The sequence below is a fragment of the Bombus bifarius genome, unplaced genomic scaffold (assembly GCF_011952205.1).
Source record: "Bombus bifarius isolate JDL3187 unplaced genomic scaffold, Bbif_JDL3187 scf7180000008047, whole genome shotgun sequence".
In the NCBI taxonomy this organism is placed as follows: Eukaryota; Metazoa; Arthropoda; class Insecta; order Hymenoptera; family Apidae; genus Bombus; species Bombus bifarius.
Window position 1 is genome coordinate 2122251 of NW_022884413.1, and position 27321 is coordinate 2149571.

The 27321-nt window shown below is 34.9% G+C and overlaps 5 protein-coding genes across 7 annotated transcripts in view; 3 read left to right on the forward strand and 2 right to left on the reverse strand.

Annotated features, from left to right (window-relative positions):
• The first annotated feature begins 607 nt into the window (after nucleotides 1–607).
• On the forward strand, nucleotides 608–5583 carry LOC117207931 (CCR4-NOT transcription complex subunit 3). 2 transcript variants are annotated; one of them, XM_033448654.1, is made up of 10 exons: nucleotides 608–1155; nucleotides 2015–2247; nucleotides 2326–2481; nucleotides 2559–2738; nucleotides 2828–3115; nucleotides 3228–3483; nucleotides 3562–3828; nucleotides 3901–4169; nucleotides 4522–4731; nucleotides 4838–5583. In XM_033448654.1, the coding sequence occupies exons 1-10, from the start codon at nucleotides 1131–1133 to the stop codon at nucleotides 4934–4936; spliced, it is 1983 nt and encodes a 660-aa protein (XP_033304545.1). In that variant the 5' UTR covers nucleotides 608–1130; the 3' UTR covers nucleotides 4937–5583. The 2 variants fall into 2 exon arrangements, with proteins under 2 accessions (XP_033304545.1, XP_033304544.1); XM_033448653.1 differs by having other exon boundaries at nucleotides 609–1155; nucleotides 3562–4169.
• A 2015-nt stretch (nucleotides 5584–7598) lies between these two features.
• Nucleotides 7599–10081, reverse strand: LOC117207933 (probable ATP-dependent RNA helicase DDX47). The gene is made up of 8 exons (XM_033448657.1): nucleotides 9873–10081; nucleotides 9340–9433; nucleotides 9073–9237; nucleotides 8828–8994; nucleotides 8515–8751; nucleotides 8223–8446; nucleotides 7902–8163; nucleotides 7599–7805 (listed from the first exon to the last, which is right to left on the reverse strand). Exons 1-8 carry the CDS (start codon nucleotides 9939–9941, stop codon nucleotides 7662–7664), a joined length of 1362 nt encoding a protein of 453 aa, XP_033304548.1. The 5' UTR covers nucleotides 9942–10081; the 3' UTR covers nucleotides 7599–7661.
• A 2135-nt stretch (nucleotides 10082–12216) lies between these two features.
• On the forward strand, nucleotides 12217–13053 carry LOC117207937 (cytochrome c oxidase assembly protein COX19). The gene is made up of 2 exons (XM_033448660.1): nucleotides 12217–12737; nucleotides 12825–13053. The coding sequence occupies exon 1, from the start codon at nucleotides 12418–12420 to the stop codon at nucleotides 12670–12672; it is 255 nt and encodes an 84-aa protein (XP_033304551.1). The 5' UTR covers nucleotides 12217–12417; the 3' UTR covers nucleotides 12673–12737; nucleotides 12825–13053.
• A 114-nt stretch (nucleotides 13054–13167) lies between these two features.
• Nucleotides 13168–14684, forward strand: LOC117207935 (phosphopantothenoylcysteine decarboxylase). The gene is made up of 2 exons (XM_033448658.1): nucleotides 13168–13715; nucleotides 14108–14684. The coding sequence occupies exons 1-2, from the start codon at nucleotides 13290–13292 to the stop codon at nucleotides 14276–14278; spliced, it is 597 nt and encodes a 198-aa protein (XP_033304549.1). The 5' UTR covers nucleotides 13168–13289; the 3' UTR covers nucleotides 14279–14684.
• A 164-nt stretch (nucleotides 14685–14848) lies between these two features.
• LOC117207932 (matrix metalloproteinase-2) overlaps nucleotides 14849–27321 on the reverse strand; it is a 104050-nt gene continuing 91577 nt past the window's right edge. For both annotated transcript variants that reach the window (XM_033448655.1, XM_033448656.1), the window contains 5 exons: nucleotides 26375–26533; nucleotides 16151–16638; nucleotides 15654–15952; nucleotides 15367–15470; nucleotides 14849–15274 (listed from right to left, as the gene is read on the reverse strand). In XM_033448655.1, the coding sequence (XP_033304546.1) occupies nucleotides 15033–15274; nucleotides 15367–15470; nucleotides 15654–15952; nucleotides 16151–16638; nucleotides 26375–26533 (1292 nt within the window). In that variant the 3' untranslated portion in view covers nucleotides 14849–15032. The remainder of the gene's footprint in view (nucleotides 15275–15366; nucleotides 15471–15653; nucleotides 15953–16150; nucleotides 16639–26374; nucleotides 26534–27321) is intronic.

Genomic DNA, 27321 nt, shown 5'->3' on the forward strand with positions numbered 1-27321 from the left:
TATAAATTTTCATATAAATTTTTATTCAGTAGATTTAATTGTATTTTGACATATTTTTTATATATTAAAAGCAATGATATTAAGTTAATATTATGATAATATTATTTTATAATCTCTTATATTATGTGAAAATAAGCATACATGCGTTCGTTTCTAATTAATACAATTAAAAATATATCACAATTATACATGTTATAATTATAATTATCTAATATGTTATTTGATCTTGTGTTATATTATTTGAAAATAAAAGGTTTAATATCGATATACATATATCATATATCATTATTAGTAAAATTTATTTAAAAAAATATTATTTCAAATACATCTTATTTAAAATGAACATTATTGTAACCTATGAATATTATTAACTTTATTTTAATACTTTACGAAACATGATATTAAATAGTTGTTAATTGTATATAAAGAGAGTATATACATAAATATTGTACAAAATTCCTAATTGAATAGAATAAATTTTATTCTTTTATTGTTACTTTCGAGTAATTTATCAATATATTGTTGAATATCTACGACCTTTTCTAATATTAGCAGTTGAGGCATCTATATCTATAAATCGAGTGACATGTAAGTAAAACAACATTTCGAGTTTCGAGATTCGAGTTTATTATTTTCTTTTGGTAAATATAAAAGTGCAAAAATAACCGGATTCCAAATCATTATAATTATTGTGAACGCATCGAAAGGTTTAACCAAATTTCAATTGGTTTATGAACGCGAACAAGTTAAGTATGTGCATAAGGTAGAATGTGTGAATGCGCCGATGCATAATACACCATCTCATTTATTCAGTATTTCATATATATCATTTGTTGATGCTATCACTTTTTGTGTATTTTTATGTGCTGTCGATTTTCGACGAAACGTAGCGCATATCCTACACTATCAAGATTAAAAAGATTGACGGAAAAACGGAACTAGTATCAACGCACCTCGTTCACGGACGGTCGGACGTTGTCATTTGAAAACGGAAGCCATCTTGTGGCCGAGCCTCTCATATCATACAGGGAATAATAGTTCAGCGACTATTTGTTCCGTAAAATTGTTCCGTATATTTTCCATTACGTCCAGACTATGCATGAATTATTGTATCACATGTTTACATAGCCATGGCTGCGACGAGAAAGTTGCAAGGTGAGAAGAAAATGTTTCCAGCATGTTTACATTCAGAAATTTTGTTATGGGTCTGTACTACTACAACTTTGATTCCACTCTTGCCTCGCGCTCTGCAATTCTCTGCCACATTAAACGTTTGTATTTTGCGATCAGTAGTAGCCTATTTTTAACTCGCGTTATCTACTCTTGCAAGCAGCCTTCTGTGTCTGACAGTTGGTACAGGTTGTCAGGGTATGACGAACTGATGTGTTCTGCTTGAACTTTTCATATGTTTCTTTAATGCAAGTTATTTTTTCTTGCATGTACTGTATTTATGACAGTCTCATACTGCTTCTTTATGTCAGAATAACCTTTAAAATAGTTCTATATATTATTTCCACAACACATACATATAATGATACAAGATATAACATATGTAATGCTTTTGTCGATATAAGCTTTTCAATATATATATTGCCTGGTAAACTATACTTTCAATTCATAACTTACTTTGAATTCTTTTACCAATAATTTAGGAGAATTGTTTGCCAGAAATAAATTATTTTTGTTATTTTGGGTCATGTTTTATCATACTTATTAATGTTATAACTTGATTGGTCGTAGTCAAATATATCATTTAGGTTTTATATACGTATGTAACAAATTATCAAAGTAGTTGCTACATGATGCATTTTATTACATGTAACACACTAACAACAATTACTAATTTGTATGGGATTTAATAATAATTATGCTACTTTATATGTAAACAAATTTGTATGCAATAATAAATGAATTTCAAAAATTTAATCTATGTTTCTATATCTCAAGTAAATGATATATGTAATGTGTGACATATATTTATTATCTTAACTAAAATATATTTTTTAAATTCTAGGTGAAATAGATCGGTGCCTTAAAAAAGTAACGGAGGGTGTAGAGACATTTGAAGATATTTGGCAAAAGGTTCATAATGCTACAAACAGCAATCAGAAGGAGAAATATGAAGCAGATCTCAAGAAAGAAATCAAAAAACTTCAAAGGTTACGTGATCAGATTAAAACCTGGCTTGCATCAGGTGAAATTAAGGATAAAAGTACGCTTCTTGAATATAGAAAGTTAATTGAAACTGTAAGTATATTTTGATATAGAATTGAAACCGCAAGAATTGTTACATGTTAATTTTTAAATGTAATACATTTTCGTTAGCAAATGGAAAGGTTTAAAGTTGTGGAGAGAGAGACGAAAACAAAAGCTTATTCGAAAGAAGGATTAGGAGCTGCTCAAAAACTTGATCCAGCTCAAAAAGAACGAGAAGAAGTTAGCAATTGGCTTGCAAATTCAATAGACGCTTTAAATCTTCAGGTATGAAATATGATGATGTTTAAACAGACTGGAAAATATTTTGTTAAAACTAAAACGCGTTGATGATTTCAATGCAGCTGGATACATTTGAATCCGAGATAGAATCATTACTCGCAGGAAAGAAAAAAAGATTAGATAAAGATAAGCAGGATAGGATGGATGAATTAAAAGCAAAACTTGATAAACATCGTTACCATATCCGTAAATTGGAAACATTGTTACGCATGTTGGACAATATGTCTGTTGAAGTTAACACTGTAAGTTTATTAATACAAAGATATAGTTATTTGACTGTATTAATACCTTGAAAGCTTATAATTATTTAATCTTTTAATTGGTTTCACAGATTAAGAGGATAAAAGATGATGTAGAGTATTATATCGAATCCTCGCAGGAACCTGATTTTGAGGAAAATGAATATATCTATGATGATATTATTGGTCTCGATGAAGTTGAACTGTCTGGAGTTGGTATTCCCTCATCAGCAACTACAGATAGTAATAATAGCAACGAAACTGGAGGTACACCAACCTCAACTAACTCTGGTACTTCACCCATACCATCACCTCCATTGAGTTCTACCATGCATAACCATTCAAGTGATAGTTCTACGGATAATGACAAAAAAACGAAGGTATGTAATCTTAAGTAAGATCACGATGACAACACCGATGTTTCATTACATGTATACGAGTATCGATAACTATGATATAAGGACGAATTTTTATTGTATACTTTAATTTCAGCCTGTGAAACCAACAGCAGTCAGGCCATTATTAAATTCACAGGCGAGCATTCCAACCACGGGAAGCACTGCCACCATAAAATCGAATTTATTATCAAGCAGCACTCCAAGCAAGACCATTCCCATGACACCTAGCCATAGCTCGCCTAGTTCTACAAGTAATCACATTGCTACAACTAATGCTGGCAATTTTGCTACAGTAGCTGCATCACATACTAATTCACAAGCCATCCATTCTACCTCTAGTAAGACATCTTGTAAGTATATTGTAAAAATGATTGACTATCATAAGGACGATTAACGATAATATTATGACTCGCTTTTAACATTTTCAGCTCATAGCAGTGAAAATGGTTTATTGTCATCATCGTCTGCGTCTAGTGTTACCTCGAATGTGCCACAAACAACCTCGCAGCAGCACAGTAATCCAGTGCCCATACAGACGACACACGTGTTGCATAATCAACAAAATCAGAATCACAGCAGCGAAACTGAAATGACAACGCCGATCCCACCATCTTCTTCGCCACAGTCGTCAGTCAGCAGTAGATCTTCACCTTTGCCTGCAAATTCCTGCTCGCCAGCGCCATCCACTGCCAATGGTCTCATCCCTAAGCTTCCTGATGGCATGTCCTCTTTGAAATCTATAGCCCAACAAGTAATTGTCCGAGCAGGTTTGGACATACCGCCGTCCGAGTCGAACAGAAACATCTTTGACACTGCTAAGGCGAACAATAATAACAGCAAAGTCACCGTGGATACACACATTCCTCCTATTCTTAGCGTTGCGCCTCTCGGGCCAGTACCTCTTCAGAAAGAACACCAGTTGCAGTTCCAGTTGTTGGAGGCCGCCCACTACCATCTGCCTGTTCCGTCTGATTCTGAACGTTTACGATATTATTTACCAAGAAATAGGTGTGACACACCTTCTTATTATACACAGGTACCATTATACTATCTATCGTATAATTATATAAATTCAGCTGAGGTTTACGTGCAAGTGTTTGGGATTTGGTACCGTTCACTTCTTTCCTCACGCGATATTATATGATCCAATTTGTAGATATGATACTTTTGGTCAATAACGAAATGTAATATCGATTGTTTGAGAGAAAATTGACCTGCTAATGCGTTTTTCAGCGCTATTGCATACCACTTAGTAGAGAGATGACAAGTTCATGCCAGTTCAACTGTGGCTATCCTGATTTTAATATTATTTATTTTTTGAAGATATATAGTAAATTAATTTTTAATTTCTTTCTACTTTTGTTCATATGTACTTTATTGTATGTTAGAGTCAACTTCCCCATTCGGATACTGTGGAGTTCTTCCAACGTCTTTCAACGGAAACGTTGTTCTTCATATTTTACTACATGGAAGGTTCTAAAGGCCAGTACCTGGCTGCGAAAGCTCTAAAGAAACAAAGTTGGAGGTTTCATACAAAATATATGATGTGGTTTCAGAGGCACGAAGAACCCAAAGTGATCAACGAGGAATATGAACAGGTTAATAACATAAAATATTAAGTCGTGATAATTAAAAATCGATAATAAGATTTGAATATACGTTGTACTATGCAGACTGGTACTACGTAAAATATAATTGTTTCAGGGAACCTACATTTATTTCGATTATGAAAAATGGGGACAAAGAAAAAAGGAAGGTTTTACATTTGAGTACAAGTACTTAGAGGACAGAGATCTGAATTAACAGTCCTGTTGCTTGTGGAATCTCTGAATACACTATTTCTGTACCGGTATCGTCAAAAATCGAAAAAACAGATTTTATTTTTTGCAATTCTATATTTTCACAAAATATAATTTTATTTATTGGTAAAGAGTATCTCAGAAAAAAGTAAATGAAACAAAAACGAAAGAAAAGCTCGTGCATAACAGGCAATGAAGATACTTCATTATATTTTGACATTGTGATATTCCTTTTTGAAAAACAGAAAAGCAAAATATGAATCACGCAATTGAAAGAAACAAAAGCGCAACTAACAAAACAAAGGAGTAAGTTAATCGGGGACAATGTAACTATAAGATATAATGAATTGAAAGCACCAGAAACACACTTTTAATATTTTAGTGTGTGGTGTGTGATACAAGAGGAAGAAGTTATACTCGCTGGCGACTGACTCGTAATACCAGTACAAACATGCGTGCGGCCCATCTACCGTTTAGCGGTAAGGTGGAGGGCGCTCATGCTATGGTATGTCTTAATGTTAGATTATAAGTAGCCTTTTTGTATAAAGTATATTGAGATATAAAACCCTTAAAGTGAATTACTGTACAGAATGTGTAGAAATAGTGAATAATAATATTATGGAATATATTTTATTTCTCATTTAAATGAAACTTAAGTTGTTTCAATTTTTGGCATCTGACACATCTCTGACACCTTGCATTCAGAACATTCCATCCATTAGATTTCTGCCCTCGACCAGGTTACTTACAAATATATTCTAACAATTTAAATACGAGTCTTAAAACTCGTCGTCGAAGTCAAAATGGTTTTATTATGTATTTAAAGTAGCTTAATTTACTAGTTGTTTCTCTAATACACACCCTGTCGATCCAGGAGATTTTGATTTTATTAGTATTCTAGCAACTTTTACGTACTACATACTGTGTTTATCAAATGATGATTCGTGATAATTATTGTGCATATGTATTTATAAATTAATAAAATAGGGGGAGAGAGAGAGAGAGAGAGAGAGAGAATAAGAGCGAATGAGAAATAAAGCCATACTGTACGAATTTATTTATTATAAATTGTCGATACTGGTTACTGTGAAGCATCTTTGCTAAAAAGTAAAAGAAAAAGATTCTCACTAATTTGACACACATGTACATATATGTATATTTCCTTGTACCTTTAATCTTTAACGTTTAATTGTTAAATGATGCAAGACAGTATCGGCATTTGAAATAAATAATTTCAGACAAAGACAAAGCTTTTGCTTCAATCTTTGAAGCAATTGCCTGCATACGTGTTATTCATCATTACAAAAGCCTTCGACAACGAGATTAGACATATTGCATTCGTTAGTAATAAAAAACAAAAGTTGAGATTTCTCACCTGATCTAGCTTTAGGATGATGATTAAACTTATTGAACAAAGGATAGATATATTCTAAGCAGATACTCTTGTTATGAATGGAAATTGTGACGACCACTATATTTGCATGATAGTATCTGCCTATGGTGTTCTATTTGTTTTTTTTGTTTTTTAACTTACATTAAAGGCACTATTCGATAAAATCGTATCGAATAATCGTATTTCTTGAGAAACCAATGTGTTGTAGTAAATGTTGATTTATAAGTTGTAATGTGTTTTAGGTTTATTCCTAACATGTTTTGCAAACATTCTGCAACATAGTTGTACACCATCCAATTTCAATGACCCTTTAATGGTGTTCAATATTTTAACATATATCGAAGGTGTCATGCTTGTTAACGGTACATTAACGGAAGTTAGGTCTATAAGAATTGCAGTTTATATTACAGCATTTTAATTAGCATACTTTACAGTGAAAACTAAGTAGATACAAGTTACAACATCAAGCATTTTTCACTTTCTGCAGCATTATATTATTCTTCGGTGCACCTTTGATGAAAATCGTTTTGCAGTTTCTGATGTGTAGAAACAGATAAAATGCAAAAGATAAAGAATATACAGTTAAATGATACTGTAGCTTTTAAATGTTGCATTATTATTTTAAAGGTAAAGTGGAGCGTTATTGTTCCTGGATATTTTGTACGATGAAAACATGTACAATGTTAATTTATGATTTTTTATAGAGATTTGAGAGAAAAATCTAACAAATTTTATAATTGAGTGCAGTGTATAATATTTTTGCATTTGTTATGAGATTTTTATTATTTTTTCAATATATCAAATACTTTTAATCTTTGTCTTGCATTTTTTGAGAAATAGAATTCCATTTAATTATTCCATAATTATTGTGATTTTGAATAATGTAATTTACACTATTCTTATCCAGATAAAGATGTTTGCTCAATGCAAAAAAATTATTACGATAGAACAATAGTTTCTTACATATTAAAAATTTTCCCTTATTTTACAATCTCTGAATAGTAGTTTACAACTGCTTGGTCAGATTTATTAGCTTGATGGTAATAAATTTACACAGCGGTAATCATCAAAGGAATCCATTTTCGCCGTTTTAATGCAGATAAATACTCGAATGTCGCAAAAGGGAGTAAATGTGGTTTTGTAAATTAGCAGTTATTTAAGGATCTTAATACAAACTATGAGTTTGAAATAGAGATACATGAAATACATAAGAGGGGAATGGTGGTATGATTTATAAAAACAAACAAATAACAATGCCAATAAAAACAAATACTATCTTGCATTTCTATTATTTATTAAGGAAAAGTAAATGTACTTGATAAGGCAGTTAGACCGTTTAACCCTTTTTGGCCCTTCCTTTATTTTTGCCTTTTATCCTTTTTCTGACTCCCATAGATTGTTCTGTATCATCCTCCTCATTGTCATCTTGACGCTTCTTTCGTTTACCTAATTTTTTACTGTCCTCGATATCTTTCATTTCCTAAAATATGATAGTGTTTGTAATTATTACTATCATTATCGTTGTTGTTACTATTAATATTGTTGCAATAATCAAATAGTAAATAACTAATTGTACCATTTTTACAATACGTTGTGCTTCAGCTACTCTTTCTTGGAGCACCATTACTTCTTCTTCTTCGGTCGGATATAATGGTAATTGTTTTGATATCAATTGCTCTATTCTTTGATACAATTCTACGTCATACTGTGTTACAAACGTAATGGAACGACCAGAACGACCAGCACGTGCAGTACGTCCAACTCTATGTATATAATCTTTACTATGTGTAGGTATATCGAAATTTATTACAATATCTACATGAGGAATATCGAGACCCCTATAAAAAGAAACATATATTATGAAAAAAATTAAATAAGCTGAATATCATATACTTACCTGCTAGCAACATCTGTGGAAATAAGTATAGATCGATTTTTCGCCTTGAATTTAGTAAGTGCAGCTATTCTCTTATTCTGTGACATTTGTCCATGCAAAGGAACAGCAGTAAAGCCCAAATTTCGTAAAAGAAGAGCAGTTCTAACTGTATTGTTGCAAGTCGCACAAAATATCATAAAACTGTTACCTGCTAATTCATTTAAGATATGTACGAGATATACATCCTGCAATATGAAATTTTATTGTAAAAAGGAAATTTCTACAAAAATGAAAAAATTATTTTTGCTTGTACCTTGAATTTAACTGGGATAAAAATATAATATTGTTGTAATTTTTCAACAGTTTGGTACTTTGTTGAAACTTCCACTTTAACAGGGTTTCGCAAAGATGCTCTCTGTAATTTCTGAACCTTTTTAGTCATTGTTGCAGAAAACAACAATGTTCTTCTTTCTCGAGGAATTACCCTTAAAATTTTATCTACTTCAACTTCAAAATCCATATTCAAAATTCGATCTGCCTCATCCATAACCTTTTAAAAGATTGGAACAATAGGTACATCAATTTTTTTATCACGCGTATATAATAAAACTATTACTGTTACTTACCAAGAATTTTAAAGAACGTAGATTAAAACCTTTTGTGTTTTCCAAGTGATCAACTAATCTACCTGGAGTGGCAATTAAAATATGTGGCTTTTTTGCCAATAACAATGCCTGAGACATCATGTCCATTCCACCTACTATTACTGCACATTTTACTCCAATACTTGACCCTAGAATAAAATAACATTATATATAATAATCGTGAGTACATTATTCTAAATTACTACAAAATGAAATATTTGCATTACCTAGAGCTTCAAATTGTTCTGATATTTGGAAGGCTAGTTCTCTGGTAGGTGTTAAAATTAAAGCAAAATATCTTTGTGGATTTTCTAACAGTGCCTGTAATATAGGAATAGCAAAGGCTGCAGTTTTACCAGAACCAGTTTCTGCTAATCCTATTACATCTTTACCTAATAAATTTTAAATTCAATTTGACAAAAAGTACTTCAATTTAATTCTAGTTCTTTTATTTTTCATATATATATATATGTCTATTTCTCTTTTCATTTTACCTTCAAGGGTTAACGGAATAGCTTCACATTGAATTTTTGTAGGTGATTTCCATTTTAAATCTTCACATGTTTTACACAATGTGTCTACGATCCCCTAGAAATATTAACAATTAACATAATATTAATGAAATATTAACATAATATTTGTATTTTATTTATATTCTTTCTAAAAGAATAAAGTATTTAAAATATATGTTAATGAATATTAAATATTGAATAATTATTAACCATGTATTTCAGATACCGCAAGAATATAATAATATGAAATGATGATAAAGATAAATTTTATATATATTTTTAAATATATTTATTTTAAGTAAATATAGAGCGCAATTCAAGTAAGTTTCAAATATAATATTAATTTTTAAATGTTATATTCTTATAATTACGAATATATTTTTGTGTTATTACGTTAAATAATTTATTCAATTGTTACATCAAGTTTAATGTATATGTGATTATAAAAGGACATATGGAGTACTTTTTTTGTTTTGATTAGGTTAGATGTGTGTTACAGACATTTTTAAACTTACCAAATCTTTCCATGTCAGTTCCTTTACATTTTCTTGATCCTGTTGTTTTGTTGGATTACTTTCTTCCATTTTGTAATCATTAATATACTATATTAATAGTAATGACAATAAATTTTTAATTTTACACACACTTTGTAACTTGTTCCTCACAAGTTTGAAAACATTTACGCTAGAAATTAGCAGAGAAGAAATGAGAGTGCTCACACCCGTAGTTCTAGTTGTTTCATATTACAGGTGCTGCCACCAATCGACCAAGTGCTGAGTTTAATTGACATTAGGATATACAAGAACCTATAAAATTAGGGATCTGCCCTGTTTAGTTCCACTCTAGCATAGATAAGAACGTATTGAGTAACAGAAGTTGAAATATATTTACTAATAGTAGTATTAATAATCAAATAATATATCATAACGGCATTTTTATTAATACGTACCATATTTTATGTAATAATAGCAATCTTACACGTGTAACACATAAAAGCTTTTCATTAAGAACATAATTTTATTCGTAATTGTTAACGAACGTTGTTTTAAATATGTTCTCTATTTCTCAATTTCATCAACTTAAAAGTTGAAAGAATACTATACTTAAGTTTGTTTCAGGGATCTCTGTAGCACCTGTAGAGAGAGATACAAGGCATCTCAAGATACACAGAAGGTATTGAAAGTTTTGAAATGTAAATTTATTTCATAAGATGTCCCCCTCCCCCGTTTATTTTAGATTTATTGTGGGTTTTTATATAAATAGGAATTCCATATCTCCGATTATATAGTTTAAATGTGATGTACAATTAGATAGGACAGTAGGGTGGTTTTAAATGAAATTAAATTTTTGGATAGGTAGGGTATTTTTTAAATTATTATGTAGTAATAGTTAATGCGTACGTAGTAATAATGTAATAGTAATAACGCGGAATAGATGATTTTTTGTTTGTCTTTGACTCTCAGTTATTCTACATTGTCAGGACAATAAATGTAAAATATTGTTGCAAATTCAAAATAGTATCTCATATAACGTTATACGATTAATTTGAAATTTAATTGAAATTTTGTTTTCAGGGAGGGTCTCCATGTGCAGGTAACCTCCACGTAGTGAGACCCGGGCTATCATTTTCATTTGACATATAATTACTAATTGTATTATATTATATGATATTACTATGAATTATATAGCAAGTAATATGAGCTAATTGACTGCTATTGCGATTATGTTTTTATAGGTCCTATCAATTCCTTCAATGATTCTAGGAGTATCCGAAGGAGAGCTTTCCGTTAAAGTTAAGGAGGATTCGCGCCCGAGGAGACATCAAAAAAGAAGGACGCAAGTCTCAAAAATCAAAAAGGAGGGCGAAGAGCAGTTGGGATTTCCTCAACGGCAGAAATTTATTTATTTTCTTCGTTTTTTGTTAATAAATTATTATATTCTGACATTTTATAATACTTTTAATACTGTTTTATATTATCGTTGTCGTCGTGCAGAAATACAGTAAACAATTAATTTCTCTTTCTTACAATTAGTTTCATTATTGCACGATTTTGTCATTATTATATTTGTCCATCTTGGATAGAAAAGCAGATATGAGCTTTCCTGTAGGACTGTACAATTAAATAGGTTCTTCTTGTAGCGTGGAAATCAATAGCTTCTTGTCTATGCTAGTGTGCAACCAAACAGGACAGATCCCTAATTTCTTGTATAAGCTAATATCAATTAAATTCAGCAATTGGCCGCATGGTGCAGCACTAGTCCGGGAATAACCAGGTCTATAAGCGTGAGTACTCTCATTTCCTCTCTGTAATTAGTATACCTAGAACCTGCTACAATTTATGCTTACTGATTAAATATTTTAATATAGAGTATTTAAGTATTTTCTAAGCGCTTGTATATTAATGGGGCAATTTTACATATTTTTGTCTTGTAAGCATTGAAAAATTTGTATATTTTATTTCTGTAATGGTTCTACATAGATAGTATATAGAAAAGCGAAAGAGATGGGGGAAATGAAATGTGAGAAAAAAGAAAAAGGAAGGAACATGCATGATTTGTTCGAAGTCTAGTAACTTATTGCGTATCCGCCTTGATACGCAAAACATATTATTGTGAATCGGCGATATTATCTTTTAACGACAATTTTAAATATTGTGGAATTTCAATATTTTAACTTATATGTGAATTTATGCAAATTTACGTTTAATACCCATATATTATATTTTATGCTTTTTGCTGCGTAAATGTGTTTATGTTATATTACCGGGGTAAATAAGGAGATCGCCGGTGCTTATCGTTGGTAATTCGCTTACTTTTGACTGAATTTCTCCCATAAGCATCGGCGATCACCATATTTTTCTATAGTTACGTAATATAGAGTGCACAAAACGAAGTTAAAGATACGATCACAAGTGGCGCTGTTGCATTGAATGTTCTACAATGGTGGCTGTGGTCTACCGTTTATTTCGTAATAAGTTTGTTTAAAAGAGGTTTTCGAAAATTCTGTCTGTATTCGTTGATCCACCGATTTTTCTGTATGAACGTGAACCGGCGGTAGTGATGTCCACGTACACATTCTCACAGAAGATACTTACACCCATACCTCCGGAGAAAGGTAGTTTTCCACTCGATCATGAGGGTGTCTGCAGGAAGCTTATGATCAAATATATGCGTTGTTTGATCGACAATAAAAACGAAAACACAATGTGTCGAAATGTTATAAAGGATTATCTTGGTTGTCGGATGGATAATGAGCTTATGGTGCGAGAGGATTGGTCTAATCTCGGTTTTTCTGATGAGGCCAAGGAGACATAACAGCAGCGATTTATTACTAATCGATTGTCGCGACGTTGTAGATCACCGCTCTTATCACTTAACTGGTATTTATGAACTTTTTCGCTGGTCATTCTTGTTTCACTTTAGAAAATACTCCCACGAATTTTAAGAATATATTTACAAATTTTTAGCAACATATAACTTACGTATGTACATCAGAAATTATAAATAATATATATATATATATAAGTATTTATGCATTTGTTGAAATGATTTGTGAACGACGATGATTCGACATTATCAATAGAGAATTTTGTCTGATATGCAGCCAAATTAAAGTGATTGCAGTGCAGTGAAGAGACTTGGAAGCAAATTATTAAATATTCAAAATAAACTGTTAGAAATAATAATACATTTAATATAGAGAGTAATACATTTAAGAGGAAGAGAAATTATTGTTGATCTCATACGATATTGATCTCTTTTAATTAGAGTTTTCAGTTAATCAATGTAATTTAGACATTTTGCATCAGAAGGCCTAATATATAGGGATATATCTTTCAATATTGTTGTAATTTCACATTGTCTGTTGATATAACCGATAGAACAGAACTAAATAACACGTTAGACAAAGAAGCAAACGTAAATTCGTGAAAATGTCAAGCACCTCTAGAAAAAAAATACTAATTGGTTGTACTGGTAGCGTTGCAACAATTAAATTGCCACAATTAGTAGAGAAGTTATGGCAGAATAATTTGGATGTAAGGGTAGTAGTCACTGAAAAGGCTAAACATTTCCTGAAAGAAGCAGAACTGCCTCCAGGAATTCAAGTATTATCTGACACTGTAGAATGGGCAGCTTGGCAAGATAGAGGCGATCCTGTATTACATATTGATCTAGTAAAGTGGGCTGATTTATTTTTAATCGCTCCACTAGATGCCAATACCCTTGGTAAAATAGCCAGTGGCATATGCGATAATATCTTAACTTGTGTCGCACGTGCCTGGGATCCACTGAAGCCTTTGATTTTTTGTCCTGCCATGAATACAAAAATGTGGGAACATCCTGTTACTGCACCACAGGTATGTAGTATGATATTTAAATATATAATATTCTTTATATATATTATACATAAATATCTCTTTTTAATCATATTTATGGTTTAAGTTAACTGGATTTAAGATCGGGTAATTTTTTATCATAGAATTAATCTCCAAAGTAGCGGTTATGGGAAAAGTTTTGTAGCGTTTTAATTAAATTAGACAAGATAAGCAACGAAAATCTGTTTTGGTGGAATTACTCGAATTTAATTTGTTGTCTTTATGGTTTACTAACATAGAATAGTAAAAATTTGAAAAAAAAGAACCTGGGAAACTTGGAAAGTTTGTTAGAAAAGAAACGCTTTAATAGAATTTATTAAACATAAATCTACAGTATTGTGTGATTAAACTTGATTATTCTTATCTTTTCTTAGATAGCTCTGTTAAAGTCTTGGGGATATAAGGAGGTTACATGCATTTCTAAAACTCTTATGTGTGGCGATGTAGGAATAGGTGGAATGGCAGAAGTAGACAATATCGTTCAAACTACATTGAGGTTGCTTAATCCTTGGGACCCATATTCGCCGCCGGATTTGCGCCTTTAGCATCAGGAAGTTAAAGTGAAACATTCAACGAAGCTTTATCGTCATACGTATAATATGTGAAAAATTTTGCGAAGAAAAGATATTTAAAAGCGAAAGAATAACGCGTACTATGGTGAAATTTAAATAATTTATGCTCATAGTGAAATTCGAGTTCAGTCGCAAGTATCGACTTGTAAGATTACGCTTTCCCGAGGACACTATGTCGCGATATTTTGCTGCTCAAACGAAACGTCTAAAACAATTGCTTTAAGAAGAGTAAATAAAGTCCGTTAATAGAGTCCGTTTGTTCACTCGCCAAAGTAAAATGTAAAAAATTGTAAAAAAGTTCTGTTAACATATCGTTCAACACAGTAAATAAATATGTACATGTTTTTGCTAAATATATGAGTTAAATGAGATAACATAATTTAAGGTTCCCTTGGTCTTTCTTTCTTTTTAAAAACAACTTCTCGCTTCGTATATTTTATAATTTACAATTAAGCTGTTCATGCAGTGAAAAGAGTCTTTTGGAAAGATAAAAAATTCACAAATTGGGATAAATCATCGTTTATTATTAAAATTTTCGTTAAAATTATTTAAAAATTACTTTATTAAAATTATTTTATATATACTCGGTATAAGGAAAACGGTGTGCGTGTGTGCGTGCGCGCGCGCGCGCGCGCTTTGTGTATTTGTTTGTTTAGGTGTTAAAATTTGGGGCGCGTATGCATATACGCACAAATATTTATACACGACTTCACATAAATATCACAGTTTACAAATATTTATTAAAATACGCTATAAAAAATATCCCGAGGAAGAAGGTCGATCGTGACGATGCGTTGTTCGAGGCCATGATTTTTGATTTTCTTGGATAACTTTCCACATCGTTCGTTTCCAATTCCGGAGGGCAGTCCATCCAAAACGGGGCTGATAATTTTTGCTTTTCGTGTGCAACCTTCATTCTTTGATCGTCGAATTCCCAAAAGCCTTTCCCCTTGAAAAAGTATGTTTTGCCTAAAAGATATACACGTTTTATCATTATTATCATATAGCGATTACATATATTTGATATTGTTATTATCACAATCGATTGCAGGAATACAGACCATCTCTCCATTGGAAAACAGCGTCGATGTCTGTTCCAACACCAGCGAACATGCTTATATTTCTTGGATAGTCGAGTTCTATGTGGTTTACTGATTCATCAAACCTGTACGAATATCACAATCGTTAAATTTAATTTTCATAATCATTAAATTAAATCCGATTTATATCATTTATTTCCGCTTAATATAATTTTCGCCCGTTTCAAAGTTATGTGTCGATGTTATATATGTTCTAATTTCATTTTAACTTTGATATCAACGGCAGATAAAACATTTTTGTTCGATACCTCCAATACTCGGATCCACTAAAGAAGTAAGTTCTTCCATTGTGTCCCCAAATCATCGCACCGTCGATTTTTTCCAATGACTCTGGCAATCCCAGTTTAGTTAATGGTTTTGGATAACCCGGTTCGAGATTGTTGGCGTTGAAAACATAGTACCTTTTGCCAATAAAGAATACGATTTTCTTGTCTGGCCTCTCGTACACTGCATCAACGTGATCGATGTTCTCAGGTAGGTTAAACAAACGCGTGATCTCCGCTGGATATCCCTCGTATAATCCTTGGTCACCGATTCTCCATAAATACTACAAAAGACACACATTACGATATTATTGGTATTACATTTCTTTATTTCTATTCGATCGCTGTATATCTCTTTTATTCTATATCGTCGAGAAACTTTTCAATAAAACATTTATCGATACATCAAACGTGCAAAAATGAAATTTCCATGCGTTCTCATTGGGCATGTTGAAAATTTGCAATTTCGTTCGACAACTTACTCGTCCTTTGAAAACAAAAATTTCCCTGCGAATAATGCTGATGGCATCGTAGCTGGTATCACATTTATCCGGTTTATCGTTTTTGGGTGTCGGCGTTGTCCATCGGTGCCTTGGCCTTTGCGTGTACGGTGTCCTGACGGTGGTGGTAGTGGTGGTGGTGGTGGTGGTGGTGGTAGTGGTAGTGCTAGTGGTACTAGTGGTAGTAGTGGTACTAGTGGAGGTGGTGTGATGTTTGTGAGGTTTGTGAGGCCTCTGAGGTCTGTCCTCCGGCCTCTCTGGTCTCTCTGTTCTGTAATCCGGCTTTTGAGGGTAGCGATCAGGGCGGCGAGGCCTGTCGTCGTTTGGATAGTGATTTGGCCTGGTTGGTCGTGTTCTCCATGGTCTGTACGTCGTCCCAACGCTTGTCGTAGTTGTCCGGGCCGTTGTAGGTCGTTCCGGAGGTGGCGGACCACCTGGTATCTTGGCCCAGAGCTTCTCTTCGGGTGCACCTGTAACACGATCACCAGGTACTCGTTAAACGACTATCACGCAGATAATAAATTGATCGTTGGCTCGAACTATTTTAACGTCTATTAAAATCGGAAATAAAGTATAGTTTAAAAAATCCAGGACTTGTAATATTTCTTTTTTCGCTTCTTATTCGATATGGTGTCGAACGATCGATAAAATAAGTCAAAAGTAAAAATCGATAATTGCGTGTATTCAGTAGCAAAATATTCGATAAGCAGCTGTAGATACAATTTAATTGATATACACCAATAATTCGAGTCGTTTCGCACAGATCGATAAAACTGGAATGAAAGGCACGATATGTCGTAAGTCGTTATCTTCTTAGAAACATATGCAGAGACGTAAAGATTTACTATCCCGTAAAGATGGTTCAGTCCTGAATTCATTTTCAATACGAAAGAAGAAGAGAAAAGCGTATTTTATGTTTCAAAATTGAATCGATTCAACGCATCTTTCACGGCAATACTTTTTAATGCCGAAACAAACATCTATTTCCGTATCTCGATATCAAACGCAACGTCAGCTTTCCACCTAACTAACCTAACCCCAACCAGACGTAAAATCGGATTACATTATCTGCACAGAACTATTTTTAATTTTAATCTGGAATAAGAAAACAAAGGCGAACCTCGAGCTATTTGTGTGTTCCAATCGTGTACAAGATGTAATTTCATTGTTTCATTGTTTCAAACACATGTAAAAATCGTTGTTAATTTGTTATTTCTATGTTAAATGATAAATGACGTGGTAGAACTTTTAAAGTGGAAGTTGTTCGCAGAACACGCCTTTCGGTGATCAAAGTTTTTAGATATTCTGCGAGTTTTGTCACTGCAGATGTTCCAAGCTGTAACTACAAAACTTTCCATTTAAACCAAAAGTATATCGTGCACGTACTTTTATGGGGATATTACTGTTTACCAAATTACCATATAAAATTGAAAAATATCCTATTTAGAATAGGATTAATTAGAATTAATTAACTCGAGAAGTGTCTTTGACTTAAGGTCGAAGACGACAACAGTCTCTGAGAATTTCCACGAGATGTCACTTCATCGATGTTGTTATGAAAAACATTGTAATTGGAATTTTGAAAGTATCGTCACTGTAATCAGATCGATAGTTAAAGAGATGATGTTAGACGGATAAGTTTTTTCATTTTCATTCTCTGTCTGTTTATTCGTTTCTCTAATCTCTCCCTCTCTCTCTCTCTCTCTCTCTCTCTCTTTCTTCACCACAGCAGCCGCGTGCAGATTCCGTTCGCTAATTGGTAGCTCCCTCACGAATATTAATTATCATTCGATTCTGGGACACACGCCGTTCTTGAATAATGCAATAATGCAGATAGTACGGGGTTGCGCATGATATATACATACTTTGCATACCGCGATGTATTATGCATAACGTTTATTGCCATTGACTTCTCGTTCGTATACCTGACTCGAGCTATTTATAATGGAGTTTTCAAGAAACCTCGCTGGTTTGACTATTAATTTTGGTTTGCTTTGCTTTCGTTCCACTGTTCATTTTGCTGAGGTTGACTGATAGAAAAACGAGTGGACGAATTGGTAATAGAAAAATATATCGAAATAAATAAAGGCGAATAAATAAATAATAAGCACGTTATCGAGATATGTATAATTTTGTGTGCTAGAGTAGATTGGCCGCGTAGTAGTGACACACGTATGTGAATATCAGCGTGTGGAAGTATACGTGTGCGCGGCGTCTCGAAAAACAGACGAACGCAACTGTTTCGTTGTGATACGGAAAGAGAGCGTCGAGACGCGTGCAAATGTATATCGACGAAGATCCTGGAAATCCTTTATTAGATAAATCTAAAACTATTTTAATACGAATCCTAAGTGTAACTTTGGTGTTTCTTTACTTTTATTTCGCCAATTAAGATCCACAATTCTCAACGTATATAATGTATGCTGATCTAGATCCTCACTGTTATAGCGTTACGATAAAATAGAAGAAGCGATAGGGAGCGCGTTCGTATGTTAGGTTGTCCGAAAAGTATCTTTCTTTAGACACACGTCTTTTACAACGATGCATCTTTATACGAACATGAAACCTAATCTGTCGAACGTTGTGATCTTTATTTTGATAGAACAAAATGGATCGTACGTAATTCGATAAAATAATACGAAACGGAAAATGTGCATCCATTGTTTCCTTATAAAACGAAAGAAACTTTTTGGACGATCTAATATTTATAGGAAAGGACATTACCAAAAAGTTAACCTTGTAACTCTAACTAAAGGCTACAAGAAGCAGCAATAGAAATCTACTTATAGCTCTTTTGCTTCTAGATCTTGTAATCCAAAAGAAAATTTATATTCAAGGGCGCAATAATATGCACCTCTCCTTGTTTCGAATTCTTTTCTTTCGCTAAATTCTGTTCTCTTCGTAACAGCTGTCTTCAGGTCACGGGTATACAAGAGAAAAGCTGTAGAGTTTTTCTTTTTTCCTCGAAGTAATTACTTCGACAAATTTCATGCCAGCTTTAACAATCGTGTGAAATTATAATGTATATGGGTATTCTTTTTCTCTCTTTTCGTCGAACATCTATCCAATTTTTGCCCCTTCGATCGCAGGAAAGAAGAGAAAATTACGATCACGAAAGAGCATTCCTTTCTCTAAGGAATAATCCGAAAGGCACAATGACGATCGATTTTCACACGAATAGCAGAAATTTATGTTTATGACAAAAACAACTTCGAATTCGTCGATCTTATTGTTAAATAGATGGTACATTTATACCGTACGTGTGAGAGTGTATGTGAGCTTTGAAGGACGTGCAGCTGTTAGTTGAGACAAAAGCGATTAAAAGCGGTTGGAAGTTATTAGAAGGAATCGGAAGAAAAGAAACAACCAAGCGAGTAGGTTATCGAGTCCTTTAGAGAGTAACGCACATTTAGAGTCGAATAATTTGTAAATAAATTTTAAACTATCTGTTTTTCCAAATCCTCTCTATACCTTGACGCTTATTTTATTCGGAGCGTTAAAGAGGATTTTACGAAATAACGCTACGAGCTAGGATGCTACTAACTTCCTGCTTTTTGCTTTCCAGTCCACCGGATTACGTCGCTAATTCAAGAACCAGTAACAAAGTGATTCGCAATTAAGCGACACGCTTCTTCGTGCTAATGAGTTTTTATCGTTTCTGCTACATCGGCAGATCGGAGGCTAAAAGCTGGCGTAAAAGCTTCATTTTTCCTGTCTCTGTGACGGAGAATATGCACGTACATAAGCGATTCTATCAGGACCTAGTGCGCGATTTCGTATGGAGAAAATCGTATTTAAAGATCATATTTTAACCGAGTTTTCCCGCAGTTTATAAACGCCAGCTCTATGTTATTACGTTGTTTAATGCGAATAGTTTGTACGTCGGTATTCTCAAGTACGTGTAACGGCAAAATTTGACGAAAGAAAGGGAAATCACGTGGAAAAAGAAGAAACACGAAACGATAAAAGAAATATCGGCATTGCAGTGGTAGACTCTCGATTATATAGAGCACGGTGTGTTCGGAGAAGTGAAGTTTCCACAGGAAAATACAGGAAAGAAAGGAGAAGGTCGGATCGTTCGGGAAAGGAAGAGTTAGCGGAAAATCGGAGTAATTAAGACAAGAAGCAAATTGTTCTGAGAGGAACGTTTATGAAACATCGCGTTACGATGCAACGAAAAGAGAGATATTCTCCTGGTCGTGAAAGAAACAGAGAGGAGAAATCTCGAGATTTGCATTATTTTTTCTACGTTTTTTCTTTTAACTTTATCTCTTTCTCGAAACAAGCATCGATGCACGCTAGATTCGAATACCAAAACCCTTTTCGTTGATTTTCTTTACCTTTTGGGTACCTGACGATACAGCAAATTACTTTTACGTATCGGCGACGTGTTTGATTTACACGCTTCGTTTACACGAACGATCATAAAACGACCAAACGAATAAAATCATAATTACAGTTTACGATGACAATCACGACGAGAGTTTAAAGTTCTAACGCGTATGAAACTCGTCATTTCTCGTAGTAGTTACGTTGGAAGATTTTAGATGAAATATTTACAGAGTATCTTACGTGTTTCCATTTTACGTACAAGCCGCGATTATTCACCTAATCGCGCTAATCTGTACCGGTGGTTAAGGTCGAGCGGTTGTACCGTGCACGGAATTCGAACAAAGACAAAAACGCTAATGTCCTGCAGTTCGTTTTCATTTAAGTTGGGATTTTTGGATGTTCTCGTGACACATAGCCCGGTCGATAAATAGCCGGAGCTGTGAAAAGCCGGCGTATCGCGATGTGTTTTTATCGTGAACGAAAGTTTGTCGAGCGATTTTTATATCTGCACTACTGTGCGTTGCGCCGTATACGTACGCAGCCGATAACCTATACTACAAATGAACATTGCAAATACACACGTAGTTTGCTTTTTCAAGTAGTACCACATTCGTTTCACAGCGACCATCGGTTTATTCGTAGGTAAATATTCCTGAAACCACAACGGCACGAGCACCTATTCGCTGTTCTTCTTTTACGAGGATAGTCGATACCGTGAACGAAGGCGATGATCGTGTTGGCACATAGGAGTATTGCCAAAGTATTCGATTTTCTGTTTTCGTAAAAATATCGTTACCTACGTTTCTATGTTTATGTTCGGATGAAATTCATCGATAAAACATCGTCAGTAACGATAGGATTGCCAACTATTTATGATTCAAACGGAGTTTAAAAACGAACCGAGTAAATCGAAACATTCGTCCTTTAACCCTTACAGTGCTATGGACGCGTATATGCGTCTGGCGAAAGCTATCGGTGTGGACCAAGGACACATATATGCGTCTTCCGTAAGTGTCCGGCATGGACTAAGGACGCATATATGCGTTTGTCAATTTTTCCGAACACCTACGCGGAAGTAATACTATTACGTTTGTGTGAGATAAATATAAATGCATTCCTTATATACAGGGTGGTTGATAACTGGTGGTACAAGCGGAAAGGAAATTCTACGCGAAAAAAGAAGTCGAAAATATAGAATAGAAATTTTTTTTTAATTTTTTTTTTTTAATTTTTCCATCGAGACAACGATCTACAGTGAGATCCGCTATAACGTACCGCACGCGTACCGAGCGAAAATTCAAAGTTGATCTTCTCGAAAACAAAGCCCCAAATGAAAAATTTTTATTCTATATTTTCGACTTCTTTTTTCGCGTAGAATCGCCCCGTTTCCGCTTGTACCACCAGTTACCAACCACCCTGTATAACGCATATATTTTATATCAAAAAATCTACTGCTTCGAGACAAAGTTTAGTGAATTTCATTTAGCGTTGATAAGAGACATTTTACGAAGATATTTCCAACGAAAGTTTGAGGATTTACCATTTCGTTTAATCGATAGGCATTTTCCATCGAAATGCCCTAATCGTGCCGGCACGACACGATTATCAAGAAGAAAACGTGTTGTTTGTGTGAAAAATAAGAGAAGGAGCGTAATTGTTTGTATCGATAATTGTTTTGAAAATTTTCACGCACAACTGAATTATTAACTTGTGTTATATTTACTAAATTTAGTTTTCTAGTTTATTACCCAAATTCTACTTTATTGTAAATTTCAATGTTTACGATAAATAAATAATACTAAGAAATAACGCTCTTGAATCGTTTAATCTCGTGCAAAAGAATTACTATAACTTATTACGATTTGCGCTTTGAATAGTCAATCAACAGAGTTCAGTCTAGCGAAAAGGTACTCCGCCCACAGCGATCGTCAGCGCTGGCTGCGCGCCGTCCGTACGGACCGTATAGGCCGCGAGTACTCGGCACTCTAACGGTTTAAAGCATCGAATACGGAAATATTAGATTGTCCGGAAAGTGTCTTTCTTTCACAGACACGTCATTTACAACGATGCATCTTTATACAAACATTTTTTGTCTTTTATTTGGAAGAATTTTACGATCGATTCTCACTGAGAATTACAAGTAAATTAGTCTGGCGTGGTACTATAGCGCGTATAATAAGTGTTTATCGTATGTTTGATTCTAGCTGAATCTAACGTTTAAATCTTACGGGTGGTTGTTAACTCTTACGTTATATCTATTACTTATACAAACATGACACTTAATCCATCGAACGTTGTGATCTTTATCTCGATAGAGCAAAATGGATCGTACGTAATTCGATAAAACGATATAAAACGGAAAATGTTGTGCATCCATTGTTTTCTTATAAAACGAAAGAAACTTTTCGAACGACCTAACAGATACACCGCGTACGAGTAGAAACGCAACCGCACGCTCGAAGGCTCGCGTTTCGTTAAGAAGAGATTATCTGGAAATTTTCGAAATTGACGAACGACGTCGATCACGCGACTGTTTAAACGAAAGCAATCGTTAAACTGCTGGAAGAAAATCTTTCCCGTGAAAAGGTCTGAAACGTTGTGAGAATGACGCGTTTGTCGTTAAAGAACGCGCCTTTCCACGTGGAATGGTCGTTTGAATAAAATTATCGTCGCGTTACTCGCTCGGATTTTGCGACAATGTTGCACGAACTTATTTACGTGCTGCAATGGAGGCTGTCCTAGTTTTTCTCGGTTAAACGTTGTACGTGCAGAAATAAAAAAGAGATCTACTTGTATGAATTTATATGTCGGAGATGTAGGGACATCGGGCCTATCTTTTGGAATTTTGGGAAGATCCTCGATACTTTGGTCTAAACTATTCATTATAGCTGTACTTAAATAGTAGAACTTAGAAGTAGTTGTTGAGATACGATCCGATTATGTTTGCTCGAGATTCGTGACAGTGGGCTTGGGCTCGAGGTGACACAACTGGTCGCCGAACGTAGCCACGGTCACGGGACGAACGTTTTTATTTAACAGTAGAAGTACCAATATCGAGGGACACACGCTGTATTAGCAAACAAGCCCCGGGGCAGGACCAATGACGACTCTACGCGGGTCCGCCTAGTAACGGCGCCTGGAATTTTGTCGATATCCCCGGTCAATACGCAATTGACAAATGCGATCGCGTCAGTCTTTTATTCTTGCGATCACCTTGGAGAGTTTACTCACATCGTCTCGTCAGTCAGTCAGAAAGATAGCGTGCGTCACAGCTAACGTCACTTTGTGTTTCAAAATATATTCGATTGTACAAAGAGTTTTGCCGTTGACCGTGGATTCGTTATTGAACCTGAGAACATTGTCTTTATCATCGAGAGTGTCTAATCACCGCGTTTAATTGTCAAACTCTGTCAAATCAACATTTGTACATATAATTGTAAATATAATTTCCATTGAACAACAACGATGGCTTGTCCTAACGAAGATACGTTACACGCCCCTGAGTCTAACGCCAACTTGACAAACCCGACATATATAATTTGTATACGAATCAAGTTACGTTATAATAGTTACGTTGCTAAACGATACGACCTAAACGATCTACTCGATTCGTGGATCAAGGAGCTCTTATCCTGCGCAAGAACAGGCTCGTACGACAAAGACGTTTTCTTCGTCAGAATATTCTTTCCTGCAGACTGCAACGAACATACATCATCGCGGCTAAAAACAGAGAGCAAAGACTTAGCGTTAGAAAATTGTAGAAAAGCGAAAATGAACGTGGGAAATGACGAAGAGAAAAGAAGGTGACGTGAAACGACAGGAAAGACTAAGAGGATACGGTGGAGATGGAAAGTACGAACAATATACAGGAAAAATTAACGACTGCGTGATCCAAAGTTGGAAAAGAGGAAGCAGAAGAGAAAAGCGAAGAAGAGCAGAGGGGATAGAGGAAAGGGATGGCGGATTGGAGGACGCGGAGAAAAAAAAAATCACGGTGATGAATAAAATCGGGGGAGTCGGTATAAAGGAATAAAAGAAGAAATTGGCCGGTATAAGAGGTAGAAATGGAGAAATGCGTTTAAAGAGGAGAGAGAAAGGAAGAGAAGGAAAGAAAGAGAGTGGAATAGCGGGAACGAGGGAGGACAAAAACAGAAGCGGAAGGGGCAAGTGGAATGCATTTGCGATCCGGGTCTGGGAGGCTGGAAACCTTTCTCATACGCTAAATCACCCGAATCTACGGCCTGTATCCCGCTAGAAGCAAAGGGAAAGGGAAAGGGGACGGCCGTTCTTTATATTTTATTCACGTTTCATTTCACCCTGTTGTTACCAACCGCGGGGACATCTTTCTACGCTCTACCGTCGCGATTATTTCGCGAAATTGTTTTCTCGATTTATCCTGAATTTCGTCGGTCGACCATATATATTTCAAACTTCAATTATGCCCTTTCGCGAGCACTTTCCTACTTTCAGTCTGGTACCTTCGGATTTTCATACGACCGCGCGTTACTAGGTTTTGCGCGCTTCTCTGCAACGAATAAAAACCAACTTGCCGAAGGATCGGTAGACGAATATACGAGAGAACAATGTTGTCAACTCGTCGACAGTTATGCGAGGCTTTTCTACCTTTTTCCTCCGTGGAAATATCGCTGTGGACCGATATCGAAGGAACCAGCATCGCTGGTGTTACGCGTGATCGATGCCTGACCTAGCCCAAACTAAACGCGTTCCAGCTTCCGATAGGTCAAACGTATTACAAGAAACAGTTCTCCCTTTAGATAATTTACTCTTTAATTACTCGACTTCCATCTCACGGCGTCAGATTTATGTTGTCAGTGTTTAGGAATTGAATAGTTCGCGCGTTTAAAATGGAGCTGCTATATCGTAATATCTAAAAATACTAGACATATGCGGAGGATGGTTGGTTGAGTCGTTGTTTAAACAACGACCAGATTACTTGATTTTTAAACCGTCAAATATATTTTAAAATGTTATAAATATAACTCAGAGTCAATCGTAGATTTCTCGATATTGGTCGTTGAAAGAATGATCGTATTGATCGCTAATAGAATTGCTCAAGACTGAGACCGAAAAACTGGCCATCTTACGATCCCGTTCGTTTATTTATACTGATCAAGGGAGTACCGGAAAGTTTAAATTCGACTTTGTTTGACGAATGCACGTAGCGGCGACATTGTTTTGCACGGAGTTTGTTTATTATTACATTATGTATATCCTAACGATGTCGATACTCCGAGGCAAAGAAACAACACGAGGACGAATTGTCCTGTAGCTCATGTGCCGCTACACATACAGGGTGGTTGGTAACTGGTGGTACAAGCGGAAAGGGGATGATTCTACGCGAAAAAAGAAGTCGAAAATATAGAATAAAAAAAATTTTTTTTTTTAATTTTTCTACATCTACAGTGAGATCCGTTATAAAGTACCGCACGCGTACCGAGCGAAAATTCAAAGTGGATTTTCTCGAAAACAAAGCCTCGAACGAAAAATTTTTATTCTATATTTTCGGCTTCATTTTTCGCGTAGAATAATCCCCTTTCCGCTCGTGCCACCAGTTACCAACCACCCTGTATATCATAATGCAAGAACCAGACAAAAACGTAAGGTTACGCGAATGGTTTCCCCTTCATCCCGAGGTGTAAACGTAAAAGTACACAAATGAACCGCGAGATTGTTAATTATTTATCGTAGGACGCGCGTGATTCGATCGTCTTCTTTATCGATTCTACCTAACCACGTAACCTTGTCCCTTCGTTTGTGATTCGAGTCGTCTGGAAAATTAGTAGGCGAAAGCGTAGAGTATTATAATCATTGTTATTATGGCAAGGAAATAATCGAATATGCAAACTCACTCACCGTACATTTGCTGAATACCGTGTCTGTCGTCTTCCGGCAACTCGTAATTAGAGCTCAATCCTTGGTACCAGGGATACATGAGCGCTCCAGAAACCGAGCTGTGTGCTAAGCCAAGAGAATGGCCAAATTCATGCGCGGCCACCGCGAAAAGGCTGGTTCCTGAAAGGCAAAAGAACCGTTTCAAACTTCGCCCTATTACTCGGTTATTCATTCTCCTATCTATACTTTCTTATTTCCGTTATTCGCGTCTTCTTCCAACTTTCTTTGGCGAAAAAAAAGCAAGAGAAATCGTTATCGTTAAGAAACTAAGTAAAGAGGATCGGACGAAAGATACTTTTATTATACGAGGAACGAATCTCGCGAGAATGACAGATCGTTTGGACGCTATTTCGAAAAGGTCTCTCTCGATATCCGTATATTTTTAGTTGTAAAATATATGATATCGGAAGAAGGGTTTTGTTTTCTCGATAGCAACCGTTATTTCGTGGATACCGTGAAATATTCTTTCAATAAACTCGTTTCGTGCTACCCACCGTTCTTTCTTTAATATCTCCAACGATATTTCAAACGAATATCGAATTTTCGATCGAAGCAAACACCAGCAACGTAGAAATTATTTTACGAATTTAGTTCATAAGAATTATTTTACGTTTCGCTTAAACGGCGAACCAGGTAAAAGAACGGCCACGAAATAGATAAATAAAAACGGAGTAAACGGTAATCGACGTCTGACGATATCAGTCACTTTCGGTCGTTTATCAGAGGGATATCAAAATTTGTCGACGGTTTGACGGAAGCTCGAGTTTGGCGTTAACGTACTTTCCTTTTGACGGCTTTTTATCTTCGTTCCGTCTCGTTTCGCATTCGGGACGTTCGTTGTGAAATGTAGGTCGAAATCATAAAATTAAAGCTCGCAAGGCTGGCGATAAAAGAAGCGCGCGTTCAGT